The sequence below is a fragment of the Episyrphus balteatus genome, chromosome 2 (assembly GCF_945859705.1).
Source record: "Episyrphus balteatus chromosome 2, idEpiBalt1.1, whole genome shotgun sequence".
Taxonomy (NCBI): Eukaryota; Metazoa; Arthropoda; class Insecta; order Diptera; family Syrphidae; genus Episyrphus; species Episyrphus balteatus.
Genome location: NC_079135.1, coordinates 131,745,330 through 131,773,312, shown reverse-complemented (window position 1 = coordinate 131,773,312; position 27,983 = coordinate 131,745,330). Strand labels below are relative to the sequence as shown.

Genomic DNA, 27,983 nt, shown 5'->3' with positions numbered 1-27,983 from the left:
AAGTACTGACAATTTAAAAATAAATACAAATTAATAAACAAACAAAAAAAATACTTAAAAATTCCTTAAAAAATTGTATACTCTGCTGTTTTATTTCTTTCTTCTCTCATTCTTTTGTTCTTTTTCTTTTATTCAAATTGATTAGATATAAAAGTTTGTTTAGCTTGTAAAGTATATGTAAATATAAATACTTATTTAAGAAAAAAAAAATATATATAATAATCATATTATCTTATTAATTAATATGTTTTTTTTTTTAATTTTATTTTTGTCGAATAATATTTCGCTTTACTATTAAAAATGTCATATCGTGTGGTTGCTTATTAATTATGATGTTACGACGAGCAGGATGAACTATTGTGTGGAATGTTATCACTCTTGGTATTAATATTTTATTCGTTCGCATTTTGTATTTTATTTTATTTTTTTCTCAAATTTAAAAAAAAAGCTTATATTGATTGTTTTTTTTTACTGAGTTCCCTTTTTCAACGAGTATAAAAATTGTGTATAAATATAAAAAGTTCTCTTCTTTCTTCCTTTTTGTTCTGCTTGTAGGTATTTTCATTCCATTCAATAAAACCATCCTATTCGAAATTCTTCTACATTACAAACAAGATTTGCCGTCAATTTTTTTTTTTTTCAAAACTTGAAGAAGAATAATAAATACAATGGATTTATTGATGGAACTGATTAATTTTGGGTATCAAAATTTGCAATAACGTTACGTTGTATATTTTATGTATAAAATTGTATAAACTGGCAATGATCAGGAATATCCTGAGTATCTATTTTTTTTTTTTATGGCAATGTATCCATAGTCTCTTGGTTATATTTTTTTTTTACTTCAAAATTACAACAAAAAAATAATAACTTGGAAGAATCTATGATAGGGTTGATTTGATTTTGTTATTCCTTTGTTATTAAAATACTTCGTTTTTTGTTTTTTTTTTTTTTTGTTTAATTTAATCTAAATTTGTGTATATCCGACTAGATATGATATTTTTAAATATTTTAAATTGAATTACAAATTAATTAGTTTTGTAAAAGTTCCTTGACTTATGGCAACAGATTTCTTGTTTTTTTAATCTCTAATTAAAAATTAAAATTAAACTTACAATAAACTTTTTTTTTAATAAAATGGGATTTAGAGAGCTTCAAGTTAAGATTTTTGGGGGGAAATTGATTTAGATTGATTTTTAGACAAAACATTTAAAAATGATATACATTAATGCTCAGAGTATTTTTTTGTTTTTTGTTTTTTTTTTAGTGTTCCACATTTTTACGACGATTGTTTTTTGTTTTTTTTTTTTTTTTTGTTAACACGTTTAAGATTAATAGTACTATTATATTTTTGTTTATATTATATAAATTTTATAATCTTATTTCTAAAGCAGCTGCTGGCGAGAGAATCCCAGCAATATTTCTATAGCGCAGCATGTTGTCAATTTTTCATTCTTCCCATTCATTCTCGTCCACTCCTTCCATTTCGTCTTGTTCGAGTTTGGTGTTGTATTCCATGCGAGCACTTACTGATTTTTGAATCTGAAAAATATAGAAACGACAACTTTAATAACTTCACACTTTTCATTTTTTTTGCTGCATAATTCGAAATCTGAGCAGAATTGAATAATTGGTTATAGGACACTTTTTGTTGGAGATAAAACTATCCACTTAAATAAAAAGAGGATTTAAGACTTTCAAAAACGGACCAAAGTTATATCAGGCCACGTATTGGAAATTTTACAAATTTGAAAATTATCATCTTCATCAATTACTCTTGAAGACAAGGCTAGTCGTGCACTTGCACTTTTATGGAAACCAAATATGTAGTATAATTCTGAAAAACTAGTTTTTTGACAGTGTTCAAGTAAATATATGTTCTGTGGTATTTTAATATATTATTACTTTTATATAACACCAATTCATGAAATGAAAATGAAATATCTCACAAGACTTTTTGTCATCGGGCGTAAAAATTCCTGAAATGAAATCTGAAATCTGTAATTTATTTGATTTACTAAACAATTTTTGTGCACAGTTACATAACTTTAGAAAAATTAGGTTTTATTGAATTGGTGCAAACCGATTAAAAGATATAAATAATCATATACAGAAGTGGGCGTGGTAGGGGGCGTGAAATTTTGATAAATTTTGTAGAATTTGTTCTTAGTTCTTATTACATTTAAAACAATTTTTTTTGCAGTCAACTTAGTTTTAGAAAATTATTTTTGTACATGTGAGTCACTAAGCGAAAATGATGAAAGAAGGCACATTAGCATCATAACAAGGTTTACATGGTTGACAGTCGCTGGTCCTGATTGTTTTCAACTTTGTTTGAAGTACCAAACCAGAGAGTTGAAATTAATCATCTTTATTAAAAAAAAAAACAAAAAAAACAACAAAAACATTCAATCTGGGGGCAGTCCTGAAGTTTTATTTTTTTCTGTCGTGACGAAATAGCTTTACAGATGAAGATAGCAGTGCAAATAAAAAATATCACTGAAATTGATACAAATCCGTGTTAATTTTGGTGTTTTTTTAATCTCTACTGCTTTTTCGTCACCACAGATATGGAAAATCTGAGGATCGATCGCCTAGATTGAATACTTTTGTTCGTTACTAAGGATGATGACTTTTAACTTTCTGCTTTGGTTTACCGTTTTTTAAAGAACGTAAATTTTCCAAATGTGAGCAGAAAAAACACACTGATATTCTGCTATCATTGAGTTCAAAGATTTGAATCTTGATAGGTACTATTAAAAGTATTCAGGATATAAGCAAAATCTCGAAGCTCATCTGCATCCAAGCAAAGAATTTTTCTCAATCTTTATGGCAGATTTGAGTTATGTGTATGTTTCAAACAATACAATACAATTGCTAGCAAACATTTTAATTCTATGTTTTTATCTATCAATCTTTTATAATACTATGTTTCTACCTACCCTAAATCCGAGATATAGCTAAGTAGATTAAGAATAAATCTCGAGATTTATTCTAAATCTACTTAGCTAAATCTCGGATTTAGGTTAGGTGGAAACGTAGTATAAGATCAGATATTTGATTGGAATATGTTTAACTTACTTCTTGTTGTTTCGCTTTTTCATATTCGGATTTTGTCAAAAACTGGGGACTGGATGTTTGTTCGGGTTTTTTAGTCTGTGCTGCTGGTTGAATGGATGATACTAGACCGATAGAAAAAAATCAATAGTAATTAAAAATGAAATTAATTAATTTAAAAAATCAAATACTTACAACAATCCATACCCTCCGGTTGAAGACTAATCTTTTTGGGTTTTTTGTCATTCAAAGAAAACCAATCATCGGCTGTCATTGTTGGTACCCATGTCACAAGGGTTGGGGGGAAGAGATCATCTTGGAAAAGTTCACTCTAGATTTTGCATAAAGATAAGAATAAGAAAAAATCGAAGAAATAGAAAATCGAAAATTTACCTTTATTCTTGGCACTGTAAAACTTAATGGTTCAATTGTTGTATTTGTCAAGCGATAAGCCTTCGAGAATTCCACACTCGCCACATCACAATGATTTTTTGTGAGGAAACTAAGACCCTGATGCAACGAAGAGCATCTATGATGTGAAAGTGGACAAATATATGGCTCCTCATCGGTGATTTCATATGCATAAATAGTTGAGTCTCCTTTTCCGGTAGCAAATAAAGTTGAGCTATCTTCGTCATAAAATGGAATCAAAATAGATGGTGATACATCTAAACTGATTGTATTTAATGGAGCAGTCAACTTGTTTGCATTGTAAACACTTATTTGTCGTTCCGATACTCTTTAAGAAAAATACAAATACATCAAATACTTATACACATCTATGAATCTCTCTTAAATTACTTATCAAATCCTGTACACACTATGTACTGCCCTTCAATTGCCCAAGTTATTCGAGCTCCTCTTGTTCCAACTGGTCCATTGCCCTCTCTAATTGGTGTCTCAGATTTTCTCGGATTATAGACACGAATCTTGCCATCCTTGCATACACTGGCTGCAAATTTTCCACACGGACTCCATGCCAAATCGAATATCTGATCATTGTGGCCTTGCAAATTGCACTTCTCCTGCATTGTATTCAGATCCCACAACTTCACGGTCATGTCATGGCTTGTGGTTAGAAAAACATCCTTGGCCAACGGATGAAAACGGATAAAATAGATCTTATCCAAGTGGGCTGTGAGTTCTTTTTCGGGAGTATTAGTCGGTTCGTTTAAGCCATTGTCATCGATGCGCCACAGTTTAACAATTCCATCATCGCAGGCCACAGCCAATCTTTTCGAATCGAAAGGATCCCACTGGAAATCCATGATGTTGCTTCCATTTACCAGCGAGGGAATAACACCGTCGGGTAAACGGCCAGGGCGACTTAATTCAAATATTGCGATTTTACCTCCTGGACCAGAAAGAGGCACGGCAACACGCTCATGATTTGCATGGAAACCGTTACACTCGCCTGGAATTTGCCGACTTAAATTGCGCAAATTCTCTATGTGAGTTGACTTATGGCCTGGAGTTCCTTTCAAATGGCGGAACTTGGAAACTTTACCAAATACTGTTGAAGTACGTTTTGTTGATGTTATGGTTGCTTCTGTGGCCGATTTCTTTATACCATCAACGTTTCGTCGTTTCTCTTCGAGTAGCTTACCTTCGGGCACCGAAATGCGCTTGTTTTCTGTTGGAGGCTTCATTGTTTCAGCTCTAGTTAACTCACGTCTACTGTAATCAATTTTTTAATGAGTGAGTTAAGCAAAATAATAAATACAAAATCGGAGAAAGAAACTCACAGTGGAGCTGGAGATTGCATCTTTTCTTCTTGGGTGCTTCTTGAACGATTCTCATATAAACGTCGACGATCTGCAATGCTACTACGAGTTGGTGAATTTCTGCGTAATTCAACTTCATTTTTATCCTCTCCTTCGGTTGAATTCTCCGATGACTCGGAGTGATTTAGTTCAAAGATCTAAAATAAAATTCAGTTAATATGGGGAGATCTTTTGTGGTAAATAAATTAAATGTGTTAGTGAACCTTATCGGGGGATTCATCAGCCGACTGTGGAGGAGGATAATATTGTTATTTGAAGCAAGGATAAAAGAGAGAGAGAGGAAATAAGAAGAGATACCAAAGATATTAACTACATTTGTTATTTTAATTTTGTTTTTTTTTTAAGGGAATAACATTTAAAAAAATTTAACAAACAAAAATTAAATTAAAACCAGAAAATATAACAAAACTTACCTTTCGTCTCTCTGAAGTTGTTAAAGACTTGGGACGAGAGTCTCCATCTGCATCACCATTCCTTTGTGGTTTTTCTTCTAAAAAAATATTTAAATTATATTTAAATTAATTTCTTAAAGAATTTTAAAAAATATTATCAAAACAAACTTTTTATTTCAATTTCAACAATGAGATCAGGTTTATTGGAGGCGGGTGGGGATATTGTTTCATCTAAACTATTAAGTGTGTCCTGGGATCCTGGGGCATGGGGGACGGCGAATACTTTGTCCAAAGTAAGGTCTCCTGAATTACTTGAAAATGGCTTTGGGCCCAGTCTTGGCTGTTTGAAATAAAAGCAGTAATTTATTTGAATGAGTTCATGCATAGTTATAGTAAAAAGATAAACCAACACTGATAACAAAAGAATATAAGAGGAACAATAGTAACAAAATCATATAAATATTTTTTTTCTTCTAAAAAATAACAATAACAGAACAAAATATCAGTTTTCAGCATTTCTGGCTTTAATGTTGAATTGCTAAAAATTAATAAGTACGACAAAGTGGGAGGAATGTCCAATATTTAAATCCAAACTTCATCTTTATTGGAGTACTTCTATTTTGTATTGTGGTTCTTTGGTAGCAAATCATCTTCAACAATTTTCAAATTGAGTGCAAAAGAGATCAAGAAATATTTCTTCGCTGATTGCAGTAGATTCTTGTCCCCATGATTATGAAAGTGGGCTAAGTCACTTTTTGCATTGTTTAAAGAAAAACTTACATAGCAATTTTCTTATAACGATTTAATTGTATTTCTTTTATGAAATCACCGAAGGAGCAATAAAGAAGTTTAATTACTGCAATTTCGCTTTCAATTAAACTTTACCCCTTAAATAATAATTATTTTTAGGTTCTATTTGATCGTATTTTTAGGAGTGACTTAGTCATAATAAAGGACACACTTGTATAGAAGGTAAAAATCATAACACTGGATAAGTATCTACTTCATTTAGCGAAGAAACTTGTAAAAAATATAGCCAAACACTACCATCAGATGATGAGAAGGATGACTTCTCATCAAAGAAAACCCCAACCTAGTAACCTATTTGCCTTAGTTAATAAACTAAGCATCCCAACACAACCAACCCCTCAACTCGAAATCTGAGACGTAACACACCGAGGATAACCTAGTCAGCAGATTCGTTAAATTTATTTATAGTTCATCACATAGACATTATTTATTTACACTTAACTAAATTTAAAGTCGCCATTCAAAACGAGAAAATTAAAAATTGAGGTCTGATGATGCCAAATCAGAAGGATTCATTTGCTCTTTTTGGAGTGGAACCACAGGCTTCCATCCACCGCTGTTGTTTTGTTTTGGTGTATAATAGTGGTGAACCCAAGTCTCTTCCGCGGTTACAAATCGCCTTCTTTTAATAATCCAAACTTTCATCTGTCTCTTGCGAGCAAGTTTTTGATCTACACTAAACAAATGCGACACCACCTTGTGCAGAGCTTTTTCAAGGTTAATTTTTTGTGCAAGATGTTTCGAACCCTTTCTTAGCATATCCTCACAGCTTTAGCTCTTTCACTAACCTCTTATGGACCTTATGGATGGTTTTTGTTATGGTTACTGTTTTCAGTCTTAATTCAGCTGAACATTTTTTTGACGGTTGACGTCGAAGAAGCAAGGTCTGCGTAAGATTCTATCATCTTCGAATGAATTTCGTTAGGTGCTAACCCATCCAAAACAAAGTATCTTTCCACTACTCGACTTTTGTTCACTGAAAGTTGACATTTTTAACTTTCGATTTTCAAATCGAGAGTTTATCAACTTCCAGTTTTCTCAACTTCCCGAAAAAGTAGAAGTTAGGCAACCAAACTTGAAAGTTTGCTTCAAAATAATTTTTTTTTTATTTTTCTGTCAAAATTTTGTTGGCAGTTATTGCGTTAACGAATAAAGAACAAATTAATGAAAAAAAAAACATAAAACAGAAAAAGAACTGCATTTTATATTTTATTATGTATTTTTATTAAAACCTTTAAATTAAAGCATTCTGTTTAAGACAAAACTCTTTTTTTTTCTGGTGTTATGGATCTTGAAGTATATGATTTTGTAGTTTTTTTCTTGAATTTTTTTAAAGTTTCTGTTTAAGATCACTCCCGATGGGGCAAAGGCTTGAATCATTTCACTTCCATACATTTCAATTATTCCGCATTTAGGTATATTATTAACAGCCACACAAAAAATATAATTTTATCAAATGAATTCGTATGGCAAAATTGTTTTGATTTGGATTTGTAATTCTTGAAAAACGGCGCACATACAATCGGACAAAAATCGTTTCGTTGTTAATAATAAAAAGAATTCGACATTTTGAACACCAAATACAACACAAACCATTATAAAATTCTAACTGACGTTTAACATTCAAAATATGATTATAAACTGACAGTTTTTTTGTTTACTGTCACAAATATCCCAGGGATATTTTAAAAACTAAAAGTTAGCCAACTTTTGTTTTTTAAACTCGAGAGTTAAGAAAAAAATAGTGAACAAAATAGATTCTCAACTTTTGTTTTAACTCTCGAGTTTGAGTCAACTCTCAAGTTTGTTAACTTGAGAGTTTGCTTCAAGTTGAGCAATAGTGAACAAAATCGCCCTAATGAATGTTCATCTTAATAATTACTTAAAATGGTGTTTCGTTGCGTTTTGCGTATAAAATATGCTTCATAGGTTTTATTCATTTAAATGTTTGGTTTAGCGGCGCTAAATTAGCTAACTGAGAGGAATCGTCACTATATAAATTCTGTATGGTTTTTGATTATTCTCAATTGAACATGCTTTCGACACGACTTCAAAATTTAAAGAGCTTCGAAGACCAACGATTTGTTTATATATTTTCTGACTGAGAATGGTGTAACTCCTTGTTCGAGCACATGACAACTGGTTTACCAGAAAAATGTGTTCGGGACTAGGGCTCATCCAAGCTTTGTTTCGGCAAAAGATTGGGCATTATGACTTTTTTTGGTTTCTTGTTAAATCCAAAAACCTAAAATGTAAGCGTGGCAACAAGAAAAGTCACAAAAAAAACTATTATCGAAGTAGCAGAAAGTGCGTGCTACAACGCCAAATTGTAGCAAAGGTTTTCTTCTCTGAGCAGTATTATTTTTTGAATTTGTTACATTTATGACAGGTCTATATAATTAATTTACGAATTTGACAAAAAATTTGGTGCAGGAAGACTCAACTAAAAAGATTTATTTCAAAGAGCAAAAAATGTCTTCAATAAGAGTGTTGGAATTCAATATTATCAACTTTCTACAAAAAAAAAAATAATGACAATAACGAAACGAAACAAAAAACAAACGAAACGAACTAGAAACAAAAAATAAAACGAAGACTGGCTAACTAATTTCAATCACTAAAAAAACAACAAAACAAAACCTTATATGACGATGGTGTCGTTGTTCTCGGCTTTGGGCGAGGAGTTTCATCACTCGATGAGCTATGTTGTGAGTCAGGCAATGAATTATTTCTCGAAGTGCGTGGCATCGGTTTCGGTGGACTTGTAATCGAATGATCACTGCTGCATGACTCTTCGGGAGATTCTTGCGATGAATTATGAGAAACCATGCGTGGTGGTTCTTCATGATTATTATCGCCATTTTGTGGTGATACAGCCCGTTTTCTAATCGAACTGATATTCTTATTATCTGTATCACTTTTATACTTGCTATCAAATTTCTTCATTATATCATTTCTTGAAAGTGCAAGTAATTCATCGTCGTCTTTATTATTATCGGATTTATCATTAAATCTGAGATCATTTTTAACTGCAGTTACAACAACTGGTGTTGTTGATGCATGACGTCCGTTTTGTTGTTGTTTTTTGGCTTCTAAGGATTTTTTATTTTCGATATTCAAAACAACCGATTTTAAATTACCACGATGAACCTAAATGATTGATACAACGAATAACATGCAATATCTCAATATTCGTTCATTTTGTTTTTTTTTTTTTTTCAACAGAAAAGAAGAGAGACAATTATAATAGAATTAAAACTTACTGTAATTGGAGCATCACCGAGCTCTCGCTTTGCCGGATCCAAGCTCATTTTTGGCACGGGTAAGTTGATGCCACTCATCCACTCGCTGGCACTCAATTCAGTCTTGTAACCGGTAGTCTCAGGATAAAGATCACTGTGGAAATCTCTGTAAGTCTGCACAAAAGCAAAATTTTCAACTTAGAACTTGTTTCATTTTGATCGACTTGTGTGTTAAATAACTCACCTTTCTTGGAACTTGATACATTATAGGAATGACCATATTGGAAGTCAATTGCAAAACTCTATTAACCTCTCCTTCCATCACTTTAAGAGCTCTCTTTGGTACCAAACAGGCACCCTTTGTCTGTTCGCCAGTATGACGCAGACCTTCAATTAAAAATGGATCCTTATCGCTAACTTCGAGATAGTTGATGGTGGTGTCACCCTTTCCGGCAAGGAAAAGCATATTGGTATCTGGGTCGTAGAGAGGCATCAGGATACCAGTGGAACAATCGAGTTCTAGAGTTTTCTCTGGTACAGAAAAATTACGCAAATCACGAATGATTACTTGTCGGAGACGAGCAGCATCAAAACCGGTTGTTAGGATGCGACTTTGATTTCCCAACCATACAACACGAGAATCTTTGATACTCTGATGACTCTCACCAACCATTTGAATGGGATCGCCACCGATTCTTGGATCTAGAATTCGTACGTTCTTATCTTTGCAACTGGTAGCCAAAACAGTTCCGTCTTGTTTCCAACTAACCGATTGAATAACTTCAGGATGTTCGTTGTTGGCTAGAAGAAAAAAAAAAAATATTTAAATATTGGGATTAAAATACTGGGAAATTTCAAAAAACTATTTCTACTTACAAAATACTTCTTTTTGTGAAGTAATATCCCAAAGAGTAACACATCCTGCTGCTGTGGAATGTAAGAGACAATCTGCTGTAGGATGAAAGCCAACAGTCTCTACACGACGTTGTTTGTGAGAGAACACACATTCTGCATCTGAGAGCGATGCATCTAGGCCTTTTTCTGGAATATGCCAAATTTTGACCAAACAATCTTGCGATGCAGTTGCCAGGAGGCCATCATGAAAAGGTGAAAACTCTAAATCTGTGACAGTATCAGTGTGGCCATGCAGCAGAGGCATAGTTTTGCTTTTTCTGCCGCAATCATCAATTGGCAACACTGCTAAACTAGAGCCCGTATGCTCCCAGTTAAATGCCATAAAGGCTCCCGATGCTGCAATATTATTGCCGAAAGTTTGATAGGATCCAACGACAATGTCGCGAATACATGCTTCCGGTTTGGGCACAATGGGAGCAGCATTTTTGTATTTCGAGGCTTTGAATCGCCACGCCATGTTGTTCACTTATTTATTTACTACCTGCAAAAAAATGTAAATTTATTTTATTAACCAAATAAAAATTGGTAAATTGCATATTATAATTTTAAAAACTTCAATTCAAAATGATTCAGAATTACACTTTTTTCGAAAAATATATAATTCTTCTGTTTCCGTACTTAAAGATATTTTTGCAAACCAATCTGGAATCTGTCATTCATTGTGTCGACTGTCACTTATTTAACTTCATTTAACAGTTTCGTTTAATGTGCAAATTTTGTACAAAAAAAGTTAAAGTACAATTTTTTGGTATTTTGTTCATATGGCATATTTATTGCTGTTTAAACACTGTTTAATGACGATTTTTATGAAACTGTTCACTTTGTTCTAAATATTTTTCTCATTAAACAAACTAAAGCTACTTGTCGTCAAATATTAATCAAATGTTTTTGTTGTCTTCCAAAGTAAAAGCAATAAGCCTACTTATTATTTCTGGTATTAAATTTTTTAAATCACAAAATGTCAGGAGGGCATGAGAAATTTGGGAAGGTTCTGGTGAGACATAACACAAAAAAGATTGCATAACACTGTTCTAAACGGTTAAAGTTATGTTATACTGAAGATTTTTTGTAGAACGTTCATTTGATTACTGCTCAATAAGTCACAAAATTAAGAAAAAATAAAAGGCACGACTAGGTCGCAAGTACTTGCTCTTGTAGTTTAAAGGACCTTTTTCTTAGATAACCGAGACAGATTATGACTTGTGAATCCTTATAAAAATTTAACGAATCAAAGTTATTCAGCCTTTAATAAGCGATTTAGCGTTTTAAGAATACAACGGAAATGCAAAAAACACCAGCATTCAGTTGGACTCAGAAATGGAACAATACGAAACTGGAAGCCTTGCCGCAATTTTCTGAGGTCAACGCGGCGAACCCCACAGGTGGATCACTAGTGTGAAGCAGATATGTATGTCGGAGAATTAAAGGAAGAAGAAGATTGCGATCATTTCAAACATTGCAAATGAGGCGATGAGAAACAAAACTCTCTATATCCATTTTTTTCAAAAATGAGGTTTTAATAATGCACATTTATAGAGTTGTATCATTGAACAGTTTCGCAAATTATTCAAATCCATTTCAAAATTCAAGTTAAATATCGGGCTTAACTACTAGCCCGATACTAGTCATCTACTCAAATAAAATGTTAAATCAAAATAGCTGTTTTCGAAAATTTCAACAACTTTCTTCAAAATCATCCCTCCAGTATGTTAAAGATGGAATTTGAGATGCACATTGAACACACCAACACAAAAGGAAAAACACAAAACAACATGTTTTTCGTAGGTAGAGTTAAAAAAATTTTCTACCGAAACCAATATTTTCCTGCTAGTAAAAGTGATAATGGTATAAATGGATTTTTTTTCTACTTGCTGCCTATATCTCTGAATAGCTCTATATCTTCAGAATTTGATATAAAATGAAACCCTTAATTTTTAAGACCTTAAAACATCCAACCTAAAGAGAAGTGGACTTGACCCATTATTATTCTAAATGCCTCCTCTAAGACAGATAAAAACACATCGAATAAAAAATTAACCATCTTCTACTTGGAAATTCTTTTTCATTGAAAAAAGTCTAGATAGATAATATCTTAAAAAAAAAGAAGCAAATTAATCATAGAAATTTTGAATGAACAATAATAATTCTCAACATTAATCATAGCACATTGGGTTATCATGATTAGTGTTGATAACCAACTCCAACGATTAACTTAAAAAAAAATGAATCATAACTTTTATTTATAAATATTTTCAACAGTGAACGATTCAATTATGGTTTGGGGAGTGGCAGGAAAGTAATCGCATTGTAGTGATACAATACGACTATGATTTACCTATATAGATACTGTGGATTTGCTATTGCCAAAATATATTTATCTACCTTCTACCCACATATTAGTGTGACTTTATTTTTCAATTTCGATTTCCGATAAAATCTATTTGTGTAGGTACCTGAGAATTCGGACAGTATTTTGTTGGGAGTTTGTTTGTTTTGAAAAATAAGTTTGCCGAACTTATCGCCAGAATACAAAAATACCGGCTGAAAACTCACCCTTTGTTAGAAATAATTTTTATCTTTTGTACAATTTAAAGAGAGAAAGAAAAAGGGTAAATTAAATTCTCTTTGCGAAATGTCACATCACATCTCTTTTTTTCTTTTTAATTTTAATACAAAATGCAACCCTCGAAATAAAATTAACATTCTCTTTCAAAATAGCACTTTCTCGATTCTCCATAAATTTTCCATTGCGTTTGCGATTGCTCCGCTTAGGCCCACCGCCTGTCATCGTCATGCTCACGGTCAACGTCACCGCCGACAACATTTGTTGCACAGTGGAATATTTCCAATTATAAGTTGCAACAAAAAACAAAAACTTTTACATGATGGGTTATATATTATAAGAACTATGTAGAATTCTTTTTAATCATAGAAATCGATTTGAACTTTGTTTGCAAATGTTTTTGCAACTTCTATAAGAACGTTCAAATTTTATGAAAACAATTCTAATGCAACAGACCATGAAAGATAGCAGCAAGGGCCAGACAAATTATTTCATAAAATGTTATGATTGCTATCAATTGAATCGGTGATTGTTAAAACAACATAAGTGACAAATTTTTTGAAACCACTTTTATAACTGTTTTGCATTGCTTATGGGTAGAGCTAGCGTTGAGAGCAAAACCAACATGATTTGATATTTGAATCATATAAAATTTCGAAGTGGAAATACGCATTTAGTGCTAAAACAACATATCTCTTCTGCCAATTTTGAAATTGAGTGTTAAAACACGTTAAGTACTTAATATTAATTTGTTTTTTTTTTTTACATTCAACGCTGGAAAAACGAAGTAAGTAAACTGTTGTTTCTTACAGTTTTTCGATGATTTAGTGTCAGTCAGTTGTCCGCGGTCATTCGAATGGAATTGCATCTTTCAAAATGTTCTTGTTAATAAATTAAATTGGTACCAAATGAAAAAAACTACATCTTAGGAAAAAGTTTTACTATGAATTTTTCTCTGCATTTGGATTAAGAATGTAAGATATTGCAATATTAGTATTGGTAATGCATCTTGCAATGTGTGGACATATTGAATTTAATTTTTATTTTGAATATAAAATATGATGCTCTGTTATTTTTCCTGAGCCATTAACTTCGACATTTTGTTCTAGAGTTTTCAAGCTATTAATACCAGCAAAGAATTGAAAATGCAAACTAAAAAAAAAATTCGTAAATCTTGTCTTAAAGGCTTCTAGTTTGGGTTCTATTGGTTTGATATTCAAGATCAATATTAGTATAGTAAGACTTAACTACGTGAAAAAATAACAAATTCATTGCTGGCCGTGGAACGTCCACTTTCGCCTTTTTGTTTAATGTTCTTGTTTTTTAATGTATATATTAATAAAATTGCTGAGTTATAATGGTCTTTTATTCATTTCCATTAAATTTGCTAATACTTTGGATGTTAAATGAGTGTCAAAACAACATTATTTCCAAGTAATTAAGTGGTTTTGACTCCTAACAAAACGTTGGGTGTTAAAACAACATATAAAAAATATTTATTTATTGTTGTTCAAAGATTATAAAAATATTTATTTTTTGTTAAATCTTCTTTGATAAAGATATTTTTTTAAAACTTTTAGTTAGTTTCAACTCTCAACAAGGCCTCTAAACCGAATTTAAAGCTAAAATTGTCAATGCGGCCTCGTCGTCAAAAACACAGAGTTTTTTGTCTCTCCTAAAAAAAAAAAATAAAAATGTTACTTATGTTGTTTTAACAATCACCGATTCAATTATACCCTCTATAGCAGGTTCAAAGTACCCCAAATCCAACTACTCGATTTTTACTAATTTTGCACTTTTTGGACTTTGTTTTAAAAATGTTTGAATTTTTTCATTGAATAATCTAAGATTTAACATCTTTTTGACATAAATTTAGCCAAATTTTTCAAAAAGAAAATTCTATTTAAACGTTTATTTATTCCGTTATATTGGAGCCACCATTTTAATTTAAAAAAATTTGCAGCTTTTTCGTATCCGCCATACTAATTAATACCTACACATGTTCTGTAGTCTTTTTAAAATCTTCTATTTTGTGCGATATGTCAGAAAACTTACATTGCCCGCAAATGTACGTGTGCAATTACAGCACGATGTATTTGTTTAAGAATTTTTTAAACAGTTATTGGACATTGATAATGGAATAATGCCACTTGATTCTAAAGGCCAATGAATTGATTCGAATTGTAGTTCCAAGCAAGGAAAATTACAAAAATCACGCTTGGTTGAGTTAACGTGCAATAATGGCTGGTGCAAATAAAAATTGTTTCTGTAAACAATACAACAATTTCGGACAAGATAAATGCACAATTTTCTACCTTGGTTGAAACAATTACAAAATGGAAACGACTACATTGTTTACCTGACAGAGTTTTTGAATTGTTAAGATTTACCAGGACTATCGCAAAATTATTTAGCGCGAATTATAATGCTTCAGAATATCAATCAATCTAAGATTTGTAATGCTAAAAGACTTGCCTTCAGCAAGGTTTGGCAAAATCTGATTCAAACTACTATGTATTATGTGTGGAAAATTCAAAGGCGATGTTTTCATTTCTCAAAGTCTAATGATTCCTCCAAACAAGCCATTTGATTTTCAACGACTCATTTTTCTGTTCTGTGGTAATGATTAAGAAAATCATGTTTTTTCTCTATATATGTTAGCTGTTCGGGAGTAGGAAAATCATCTGTCAGTTTATCAATGTTAGAGATGGTAAACCCGAAATTGTATACCAAAAAGCATTGGATAGATTGACAAATGTTCATACAAAAATTCTTTTTTTTTTTTCGGTTTTAAATTATGTTCACACAGATTCAATTTGTTTTCATAAATGCTAGTTTTGAGATAAATGCATTTTTAAGTTAGAACAATTCCTGCAAATCTAGTTTTATTTAATACAAATATATTGGGATGCATTTTTTTTTTTAAATAATATTTACACAAATAAGGTTAAACAATTTAATTTTTAAGCGTATTTATTATGTTTTTAGTGAGATATGTTGTTTTGACCAAACAAGAATAAGATTATTTCGAGTTGTGTCCTTAGTGCCAATATTGGAATTATTTTTTTTTTTAAGAATTTAAATATATTTCCCGTTATTTCCGTCACTGATCAAAAAAGCTAAGGAACTGAGTTATGCTGTTTTGACCAAACACTTATTTAAAAGTTTAAGAATTTTTGCTTGCTCAAAACAGCACAAGTTGAAGTTATGCCATTATGATCAAACATAATTTTAGAAAAAGGTGTTAAATGTGGTTAGGGCCATTGAATGTCATTGGAACTAATTTACTTGGAGTTATGCTGTTAGGACCAAACGAAAATAGATTTTTTTTTAAAATAGTTCTGCATACTTAACTCATTTTTGAAAAAATGGACTTATGCTGTTAATACCAAACTCCATAGAAATAAAAAACTAACTAAAAACTGACTTTTTAAGAAATGTAAATAAAAAATGGACGGCAATTTTTGCTCTTTATGTTCAATAGGTGTGTTTTTTTATTAAAACCGGTCTTAACTGGACAAAAAAAAACGAAGTCGGTGCTAAGCAATTCAAGCCAGAACTTTAATTGGAGGATGCAGTCGGAAGCTAATGTCAATTGTTGTTGTTTTCTTTGTCTTTTCAATAAGTTTTCATCTGTCGAGTGCGGTTGCGAGCGCTGTTCCCCTCCATTTCATCCGACACTTCAGTAAATTATAGTTCTGGCTTTACATGTTGAATGCAACAACACTTTAGCGCCTTGGGCTTACTTGTTTAACCCAGAGATTTCTCTGTGCTACCAAACTAACTTTTTCATATGTCGTTTTCGATTGGAAACACTCAAGGATTCACTCATTCTGAAATCCAATAAAACAGTTTGAATTGCTTCCACTCAATTCTATTTTTTTGTGTTTGTGTTTGTTTTTCTGTGAAATTTAAAATGTCAAATATGGCATAAGACTTGAAAAATAATTAATATGTGAAGAAAATAGTACCTAATATTCAACAAATTAATCCGGAATTCGTTTTGCAAAATATTTTAAAAGCTTAATTTATTTGTTTGAAAATAAATAAACAAATTAATTTCAGAAAACGAAAAAAAATTGAATGAAAAATAATAATAAACAATGATTGAGTGTATCTTTGACATGTGAGTATTCATGTATTAGTGCTTCTTGATTTGATTCTGATTTGAAATCAAGAAGAGAATTTCTCTTCTGAGAAGCGTTCTGGCTGTCATTTTCATGCCAATAAAACGGTTTCAGAAGTCTTCTGAATGATTCCGGACGCTTCCGGAGAGCCAATCGAAAACGCCAATAAATTGTTTAGAATTTGAAAACTGACGTTTGGAATGACAAAATGTATTAAACTATTATTGCTAGCATACAAATGCGAAAAATATGTAAACTCTAAATTTTTTTTTGTGTCTGCTGATTTCGGAACATTCAATATGCAGTGCTGCCAAGATTTAAAGTTAAGCCCCGATACTTTTTTTTTGTCCAATTTAGCCCGGTTGTAATAAAAAACACACCTAATATTTTTGTTTGAATTTGTGTTATTTATGTATTTAAGTATCAAAACGGAATTTATACCAATAATAGATGTGTTTTTTTCGCGCCGATTAATGCTTAACCCTCTACAGCATGAATTAATATCAGCGGACGAAAAAATTAAAAAATGCTTTGCATGGGTTCTATGGGTTGTTTCAAAACGGTTTACATTAAAAAAATTTGTTTAAATTAATTAATTTAAAAAATTTGTTTATAAGCCAACTTTGGCTTCGTATGCATTAAGGGGTAAGAAATTTTAATAATTTTATTTATTCAGATTATGTGAAGAATAAAATTAAAATTATAAAAAGATAAATATTTATCATTTAAAAACAAAATAAAGTAAAATAAATACATTGCATTACAAAAGGTTAAGAATTACTTCAAATTTGGCTCATTTTAAGCCATGGAACCGAGAAAAGCAATTGTTTTATCAGTTATATATAATTTTTCTGGTTCACATTCTTTCCACTGGCGAAGTAAGTCTTGCTCCAACATTTTCACCCACTCCCAGATCTTAAAAAAACAAAAAAGTAATAAAATGATTGAAAAAAATTATAGGTGAGCCTCCCTACCCCTAAATTTTTTGTGGTTACGCCCCTGGAAATGGGGTTAACATAAAACAAATGTCTCTAAAAGCGAAGGGGCTCCATTTCTGAAGTAAAACATAGCTTCCAAGCAAAGTAAAAATGTAAAGGAACAAAATTTGCCAACAAAAAAATTTAACAAATTTTGTAGATTTAAAACCCCTTAATGCATACGAAAACAAATATGGCTCCCGTACTTTTTGCCTTCCCAAGACCAGGCCAATAATTTTTTTTTCAATAAAAATTGGTTCATAGCATTCATAATAAGACAATCGATCAAAAATAAATTTTTAATTCCACTTTTCTTTCCAAACAAACGCAGTAATTAACACTTAAAGTATGAAAATATTCTACACTTTCGATTTCAATGCACACGACTGATCGACTCACCTGTGATCATAAAATACACCTTTATTTTTGTGTCGGACACACGAAAAAACTATCTCTATGGGTTCTCAGAAATACAAAGAAGAGGATTGTATTGAATCTTTACCATTTTTTTGTGACAGAGAAGAGAAAAGTGCATACAAATAGACAAAACCATATTTGGCTTCATATGCAGTAGAGGGTTAAAATCAAAATTTACATGTAAACACAAACAACAACGATAATCTGAATAAATTTTCTCGCTTATAAATAAAGCGGATATAAAAACAGTGCTACCCTACATCTTTTGAATTTATTTCCGATGAATTCTTCATAGCTTTAATTAAAAATAAAAAAATACACCTATTATTCAACAGATTTTTCTTATTTCTTTATAAAAATATATTTTGGTCTAAAATTCCAAACAAACAATCTACTGTTTGCTGTCGCTATTATGATTAATTTACTTGTTATAAATGCTCTCATCATAAACATTTCTCAATTCTTATAGGATTTTCTCATTTTGTATTTTTTTTTTTTTTTTTAATTTGATTTGTATGTGTATTTGTGTGTAATCGAAATAAAAAGGAAGAAAAATACAAATAGGCATATAGATTGAAATTGCAATAAATATAAAATCATATTGCTAAAAAAAAATAGATTAAATACTACTTACTTCAATAGAGAGAAATGCCTTAAGGTTATTGTTATATTTTTCCCTAAAATATGGAGAACTCTCTAAGAAGTAACATTACCTACAAAATATTGAGAGCAAGTTCTTGCCGGGGGTCCACCCTTTCCTAATCCCAATTTTTCAAACAAACATGTGCAGAGAAGAGGATATTCTTTCTTTTTATAAGGGAACATGCGTACATTAAACGTAAAACAGGAAAAAAAGAAGAAAAAAAAAAAAAACTGGATACAAAAAAATCCAATACAAATCTTTATTTCGATTTGCTTCTGCTGCACTTGACTCGTTCTTTAGCCGATAGAGGCCGACTCCGACTGAGCCACCAGCCCAAAACCAAAACTAAAAATGGAACTTGTACCTATCTTGTTCGATTTGTAACACAAAAAAGCAGTTTTATGGGTTTCCTGCTACCGTTTGTTGTAAAGCAAAAAGCCAGCCAACAAAACCAACAAATCCACATAAGGAAAAGATAGAACAAGACATTGTCATCGTCTTCGATTTAAACTTGTTACCTCCTCTGTGCTGTTGGCTGGATGGCTGGCTGGCTGGCTTCTTTGAGCTCCTAGTGAGCTAGAAGGCTGCCATCCAGCATAGCCAAAGGAGGAACAAAATATACAAGAAGAGCATCGTTTTTAAACAACGCGCTTAAGAAAGAACAAGTTACTTGTCCCCAGTTAATAAAAAATACCAACTCTTTAATGTTGGTTAGATGATGAACATAATGATTATCATGATGATGATGGTTATTGACCACTTACCTAGTTTAGCAACTTTCTTCGTGCAAGAATTTACTTCTTCTTTTTTTTTTTTTTGATTTTTCGTCGTTTTCGTTTCTCGTTGCTCGATTATTTCAATTTTTTACAACAATTAAGACCAACAGAAAAAAAAGCGATAAAATCAAATTTATTTAGCGACAACAACGAACGATAAAAAAAATGCAATTGCGATTGTGACGAGCTTGAAGGCGGCTTTTGTCGTCGGTTTTCGACTTCGTCTTCTTCTTCTTCAGTTCAGACTTCCGGAGTTGCAACTAGAGAATTTTTTTCCTTTTGTGCATTTGGAAAAAAAACACCGCTATTTGGCACCGTGGCACTTTAATATTTCCCAATTCTCAAATCCTTATCCTCTCAATTCAATATAAAAATGTACTTTTTTAATCTGAATAAAAAAAAACTAAAAAACATATAAAAAAATAAAACAACACTTTTTCTTTGTGAAATGGATTTTCTTGATTTTGAATATAAAAAAAAAAATTTCTTTTTTGTCACAGTCACACACACAAAAGAACCAAAGAGAGAGAAGCGCAGCACAGCAGCACACACCCAATAAAAAAAAGTGAAGCAAGCAAAAAAACGAAAAATATGAAAAAAATATGAAAACACTGCTGGAGAAAATTTATTATCCCTTTGAGAATATTTTTGGAGAGTTCTTCTTTTGATCTTTTTTTTTTTTTTGTGTGTGATAGATGGATTTTTTGTTTTATTTTATGAATAATTTTTTTTTTCTTTATTTTATGAAAAAAACATTTACCGGTGACCGCGAACTTAGAGAAGAAATATATATACCGCACACACAAGAAATACACTGAAATGAATGATGACCAAGAAAAACTAATCGATATCAAACAACACCTTCCTTTTCTTTGAAATGAAAATGGGTTCGCTCGCTGTCGCTGATGGAACAGAGATGAGTATTTACTTCATATGTAGCAGATCTACTTCATTAATTTATTTTGATGTATCTGCTACGTAGCAACCTATTTCTACTTCGTTTAACAAATTTTTTCTAACGAACAAAATTTCATTTAAGATGTGTCATCTTGTTTCATTTTTTGTTAAGAATGCATTGTTAGTGCTCTTTAGGCACTGCAAGAATTTCACATCATATACATCCAAATCAAAGACCCATCCAAGATATCAATTTTATTTTATGTCACCGCCCAGATCCACATAATGGCTGTGGGTCCGGTCATGCATTTTGCATAAAATAAATCAGACATCGGCTTTTAAAAAACAATCTTAGGTTATTATATGGCAGATGGCACATCTTTGCTCATGGAACTAAGACCAAGTCAATGAAAATAATTTTGTAATAAAAAACACTTTATAATTTGAAATTAAAAATCATTATAGCAATCACGGGGATGGCTTTTTGAGAAAAAAAATCATATTTGTTATTTACGAGTGATGCGCTTTCAAGCCATGCAGGTCTCATTTAAATCGGTGCTGGTTTTTTTTTTTAATATATTTATTTTTGGGCATTCTCCTTTGTTTTATATGTATATTTTTTTTTTCATTATCTGCTACATATTTTCCAAATCTACTTCGTTTTTTTGGGCAGTATGTTTCACATTTCGGGCTTAGCATTCTCATCCCTGTGATGGAATCGAATTAAATTAATTTAAGAGAAAAACTCTCTTAAGTTTTTTTTTTTGTATATGGATTTTGACAGATTTGACAGGTACAGTGGGATACAAATTTTGTAGGTACAGTAAGAAACAAGTATTTGGAGATGGTTTTTGGTTCTGTTTAAGGCTATGGTTATACGATTTCTTCTTGATAAAAAAAAATTATACAATTAAAGGTTTGGCCATACTGGTAAAGGCTTAGCCAAACCGAAGGGTAAATGCGGTAGCGGTACGGGTACTTGTATGAACACAATTCCAAACTGACACATCAACATATAACCCGTACCGGTACCTTCGGTGTAGCCAAGCCTTTAAGGCTTGGCCACACTGGAGGGTATGCGGTAGCGGTACGGGTAGCGGTGAGGGTACTTGTATGAAAAAAATTCCAAACTGACACATCAACGTTCAGGTGTGGAATTTTTTTAGTACAAATATCGTTACCGCTATACCGCATACCCTCCGGTGTGGCCAAGCCTTTAAGGCTTGGCCATACCGAAGGGTATGCGGTAGAGGTACGGGTAGCGGTAACGATATTTGTATGAAAAAAATTCCACATCTGAACGTTGATATGTCAGTTTGGAATTTTTTTCATACAAGTACCGTTACCTCTACCCGTACCGCTACCGCATACCCTCCGGTGTGGCCAAGCCTTTAATAGAAACTATTCATGCAGAAGACGCAGTGACTCACTCCCCGGGAATCTACTCGATCCGCAACCGAATCAAATTTCAATCTGTGAAATACCCGGGATGAACTGTATTATCGATCCACGAAAACACACTAAACTGCTTACCGACATATGTCATTGTTGACACTTACATAGCCAAATGCCATTCCATCACTTCCGCATCGGGGCGGCTTCGGTAATACGAAATCTTGTAAAAGTGACTCTCACTCCCACCGCAGTGCATCTGCGTCTTCGGTAATAGGCATAATTAATCAACATCTTAAACCTAAAGCCTAGTACATACTTGTGAAGCAAGTCGTGAAGTGAATTCATATAATTTTTGTTTGCTTACAATTTTCAAATTAATTTTTTTTCACAACGAAATTTCACAGGAACGTTCACGGGTGAATAAAAAAAAATGTATGGATTCACTTCACGACTTGCTTCACCAAGTATGTACTAGGCTTAAATTTCAAAAAACTCAATGTCTCAAAAATTCGATTTTACAAAATAAAAAATTCAAATTTTTTTTTAAAACCCATAAATCATTTATTTCAAAATTAAAATTATAAAAGTGCTTTTGTTTAAAAAAATTTCGTTGAATTACGCCAATCGTTTGGGAGAAAATCTGGTTAAAAAAAAAACGCTTCTATGGGAGCTACCGTTAATAACAATTTTAGAAAAAAAAACTTTGTCTAAAGAACTCATACTTAAATTTATCAAAATCGTAGAAGCCGTTTTTGAGGAAAATTAAACTTTTCCAAAATTGGTATATGACAAGTACCGTTATTTTTGGTCCAAAAAAAAATAATTCCAAAAGCCCCTCTGTATAGGATCCAAAAACTGCTACATACTAAGTTTGAGTTAGATCGGGACATCCATTTAACGAAATCTTGAACGAAATTAAATTTGTTTTGTTTTTGCTTTAAAACTTATTTTCGGATGTTTTTTCTTGAATTTTTTGACTTATATTTCTATTATTTTTACTTTGCTATAATACCTGATGGTATTTTTTCGTTAATCCTAGTACGCTGCTGAAGCGAAACGAAAAATTTTGAAGTCTCCAAAGTCAACAGCGGACATGTTAACGAAAAAATACCATCAGGTATCATAGCAAAGTAAAAATAATAGAAATATAAATAAAAAAAATCAAGAAAAAACAACCGAAAACAAGTTTTAAAGCAAAAACAAAACAAATTTTATTTCGCTCAAGATTTCGTTAACGAAACTTTGTATGGAAAATTTCGTTTCGCATCAGCAGTGTACTAGGCTTTAACATATCCGCTGTTGACTTTAGAGACTTCAACATTTTTCGTTTCGCTTCAAGGCTTTAAGCCTAGTACGCTGCTGAAGCGAAAAGAAATTTTCCATACAAAATTTCGTTAACGAAATCCTGAACGGAAAATTTCGTTTTGCTTTTCGTTTTTCAGTACGCAGCTCTAGCGAAAAATTGGAGAGTTATCACTCATTTGTCACTTACATTTTACTGTCCTGTTCACTTTTCACTTTTAATTCATTTATTTCTTGCTTTAAAAAATATTTTCTGTTGATTTTTCTTGATTTTAAATTAATTTTGAATTTTTTTATTTTGACTTTGACAGAATACTCGATGATATTTTTTCTTTAGCATTTTCGGTGTCGACTTTGGAGACTTGAACATTTTTCGTTTCCCCCCGATGAATAGAAGAATGGTAATTGGTGAATATTCAGAGATTATTCCCCCCGATGGATAGCAGAATAGAGCTGTAAATCTCGAGATTTATTCTATTTTACTATTCGATTCACGTGAAACTCTGAAATAAGAAGCCTTTAAATGGGGGTCAAAAAAAGTTTTCATTAATTTGGCATACTCTGTTTTGAAGATTATACAACTTTTTAAACCAATGATACTCTCAATATTTTCAAACAATATACTAATATTGCCTTCCTGTATTTCGTTCCACGAAAAAGTCTATCTTTTCTGTACTAATTCTTTGCTTGAAAACATTCTTGAAAAATTCTGTTTATGGGACCTGAAATGTTTATTTCGGGGCTTCTCAGCTTCCGTAGCCTCTTCCGACATCGACAACTGCCCGATTGGCAACAATGCATTATCTATGATGCTTGCCCTATGTTGTAATGACTTGTGCATGTTTGGAGACTTGGAATGCCATTCGTATGACTCAAAATAAAGTTGCGCGGTTTTGAAGGCATATTCTTCGAATTTCGATTTTGTGTCCGCTTGAAATTGTCTCTAATATAATTTTGAATTTTGTTTAATCAATTGGTGGTTCATGCCTGTGATGTCTGCCACTAATTCTGTATTTTCAAAAAAAAAAAACCGTCTACTGTAATTGCTATCATTGGTATTACCAACATTTGCTCCAGGCCCGGTTTCCAAGCGGAATCAATCTTAGATTTTTTGTTTCCATAATTCTTCAATACTTTAGCATACTTATATGAATTGGTGAGTTTTTTAACCCTCGAAATCAATATAAAGCCGCGATTTAAAGCTGCCAGACTTTTGAATTCGTTATAAAAACGCATAAGGCTATAAAACTGCATACTCACATTTTGGTTATACCTTTAGACTGGTTTGAAACAAAATTTTTAAAAATAAAAAAATATGATTTTTTTATTTGAAAAAGTTGTTATGTTATAATTTCCAACTAATATGACGAAAGTTAAAAATAAAATAAAATTTTAATTAGAATTTCACGGCACCAAAATTCATTTGCATTGATCAATTTTCGACAAAACTCGTCTATCGTAGAGCTTCACAATTGAATCATTTATTTGCAAAACATGATAAGTCCATGATTTTAAATTTTTCAGGAGAAGAAAAAAACGTTCTATTTTCTTTTGATATGCGTAGAAAAATTTATAAAAAATATATTCCTTAGAACTCTTGCCTAGCTACAAAATACCGTTTCGTTTTTAATTTTTGGAGCGATAGCTCAAAAGATAAAAAATAAAAACGCTTTTGGACTTATCATACTTTGAAAATAAACGGATGTGAAATTAGTTTTTAAATGGATATGCAATTTTGCTTTTAGCCCCAGTCTATCAAACAATTGTATTTGAGAATAAAATACAATGTCCGGACTAATTATTTAACTTTAAAGTAGCTTTAAACTTAAGATTTTCAGCCATTAATCTAATATACCATTTACACAAAAAGAAGCTGTTGTTTATTTTCAAAAGATGATAAGTCCGGGACTTATTCTATTTTTGATACTAAAAAAATATTTCGCGAAGCTGTAAAATCGGATATAGATGGAGTAGATACTTCATATTTTAAAGACAGACGTGGTTATCCCTGGAGTACAAATTTAGTCAAAAAAACGAATTTTGAAAAAAAGTGGACTTATCATGTTTTGCAAATAAATGGTTCAATTCCAAAAGTCATTTTCGATGATCGACTATCGACAAAAGTCGTCTATCGATAGACAAACGACAATCGCAATTAGGACCATAGAAGTCATTGGTTTTTCTTTTAAAAGATTTTCTTTTTTTTTTTCATGCGACGGATACCTCGCTAGGGCCTAATAATTTATCCAAATTGAAAACCAACAAAAACAATAATTTAAAACATCGATATTATGGTTTTCTTTATTTGAATTTATAATAAGTTAGGATTGTTACATAGGGTTCACACATACATTATTATTATTATTATTTTTTATTTTATTTTTTTTTTTATTTAAAACATCATCATCATCAATACAAAAAACTACTTCATAATTATTTTTTGTTTGTTTTGTTTTATAAAACACATGCTGATCTATTTCTCTCCGGTTTTTTGTGTATCTTGTTTTAAATAATAATTTATAACAAAATTATTAATTATAGTAAAAATCCACATACTCAACCTGTTTGTTTTTTATTTAGCACCACACACATGAAACAGTCAAAGTGTATGTGTGTGTGTGTGTGTGTGTATGACGTGTGTGTTTAGTTACGATAGTTTTAGTGTAAAAAGATATTGTTTTGATATTTATGTATTTTATTTTATTTTATTTTATTTTTTAATTTAATAATAATTAAAAAAAAAATAATAAATCCAAATGAGCGATTAAAATATTGAAATATTGTTTATTAATATATATTTATATATAATACATAATGCAAACCCTAATTTTATTACATAAGAACTAGACACATTTTTTTCTTCTTGTATAATATATTTTTATTTTATTTTTAATTTTTTTAATTTAGAGTAAAACTATTTTTTTTTTTATTTTATGAATTAATTTATAAAATCAAAGAGACAAACAATTACAACAGAATTAATAAAGAAAAAATCAATAGAAAAGGTACCGATTTCTAAGTATTTACAACGATTTAATATACAGAATAATTAAAAATAATAACGACAAAATAATAATAAAAAAAAATAATAATTTAATACAATTACACGATAAAGTATGTATAAAAAATATATATATATATATATGTTATATGTATATAGGTATGGCATTTAGTAATAATAATAATGTAAAAGCATAACCAATGAATATTAAATTCATTAAATTTAAATAAAAATTGTTAATTATTATAATGCAAACTATATAGAAAAAAAAATATAAGAAGAATATTTAATTAAAAAAAATATAAATAACACAAAAAAAATATAGTTTTATACTAAAAAACTTAAAACTAATTTCTTATTTATTTAAAATTGCATCTTAAAAAAATATTTATACACTTATATAATTTATAAAGATAAATGTTTACTTCTGGTGTAAAATTTAAAAGTTTACTAATAATTAATAAAAGTTAATAATTATTTTTTTGTTTTTATTTTAGCACAGAATTTCGATTAGTTTTTTTTTTTTTTGTTTTGTGAATTAAAACTTTTTTTTTTTGTTTTGTCTAAAATGTAAGATAGTTTTGTATAGATTTTTTTTTGTGATTTTTGTTTTTTTTTTTCTACAGATACAGACTTTTCTTACACTTGTTTTTTTTTTAATTTTTTTGTAAATTTGCATATTAACACATTGGCATGCATTGTATTTATGTATAATTTATGTAGTTCTTGTTATGTATATAATTTAAATCAAAGAATGCCTTTTGTATAAACACACTTGTGCTGAAGTAAACAAAAAACAAAATAAAATAAGATATATGTAGTTAACGAAAAATCTGGGGTACTAAGGCAAAACCCGATATACATATGTGTTGAATAAAAATTGATTTTTTTTTTCTCTGAAATATATTCAAATTTATATAAATATGTTGTGTGGTACTTGAAGTAACCAATAGAAGGCTCCGAATTACTAGTTAAGCGATCTTAGTATCATCTAGCTCTCATAATTGTAAAACGGTTTTGTTTGTTATGGTGAACCTATATACAGGGTGTCCCACAGTAACCACCCCAAATGAAAATCATGCCATTTTAAGTCGAAAAACTTAAGAGGTAATTTTCTCTTTTTCGTCCCGTTTTCGAGTTATAACGGTTTTTATAATTTTTGCTTTTTTTCCCCTTAACTGGCCTAATCTTTGCCAAACTACGTCTGATTATTTTTTTTTTTTAACAACTAATCAAGAGTTTATTACAGTTCTAGTTTGTGCCAAAAATATTTTGCATCAAATCCAATTTTCTTCGTTTTATCTATTTGTTCTATTCTTAACCACAATAGCTCAGAAGGTTTTAAATTCATATGAATTAATTTTTTATTTAAAAATTATTTTTTTTTATTTGTTTATTTTTTAAAATTACTTTTAGTATTTTTTTTTATGAAAAAAAACTTATTTTTTTTTAAGAAAATAAACTAGGCTTTAATAATAAGCGAAACAAAGTTAGCACTCATTTAAGTGTTTTTTTGAATAAAATGATATGAAAGTGAAAAAATCAACTTAAAAAACGAAGAAAATTGGATTTCATGCGAAATTGCGGAAAAATGGTTGTCCGCAGAAAAAATGTTCGAGAGAAAAATACTGAAGGTATGCACCAGACTTTGCTATGATCAACAGCGGCAGAAATACTATAGTAAC

The 27,983-nt window shown here is 30.8% G+C and overlaps 2 protein-coding genes across 8 annotated transcripts in view; one reads left to right on the top strand and one right to left on the bottom strand.

Moving 5' to 3' along the window:
- LOC129909998 (DNA damage-regulated autophagy modulator protein 1) overlaps positions 1-27,983 on the top strand; it is a 401,886-nt gene that overhangs the window by 328,953 nt on the left and 44,950 nt on the right. The gene's annotated exons all lie outside the window — the stretch shown is intronic.
- Positions 934-20,602, bottom strand: LOC129909988 (coronin-7). 7 transcript variants are annotated; one of them, XM_055987192.1, is made up of 15 exons: positions 20,464-20,602; positions 19,692-20,106; positions 10,162-10,681; positions 9,530-10,086; positions 9,307-9,459; positions 8,684-9,193; positions 5,402-5,573; positions 5,255-5,331; positions 5,045-5,068; positions 4,803-4,978; positions 3,859-4,734; positions 3,451-3,796; positions 3,253-3,388; positions 3,082-3,182; positions 934-1,542 (listed from the first exon to the last, which is right to left on the bottom strand). In XM_055987192.1, exons 3-15 carry the CDS (start codon positions 10,655-10,657, stop codon positions 1,450-1,452), a joined length of 3,717 nt encoding a protein of 1,238 aa, XP_055843167.1. In that variant the 5' UTR covers positions 10,658-10,681; positions 19,692-20,106; positions 20,464-20,602; the 3' UTR covers positions 934-1,449. The 7 variants fall into 7 exon arrangements, with proteins under 7 accessions (XP_055843167.1, XP_055843169.1, XP_055843168.1 ...); XM_055987194.1 differs by having other exon boundaries at positions 3,859-4,731; XM_055987193.1 differs by having other exon boundaries at positions 19,692-20,091.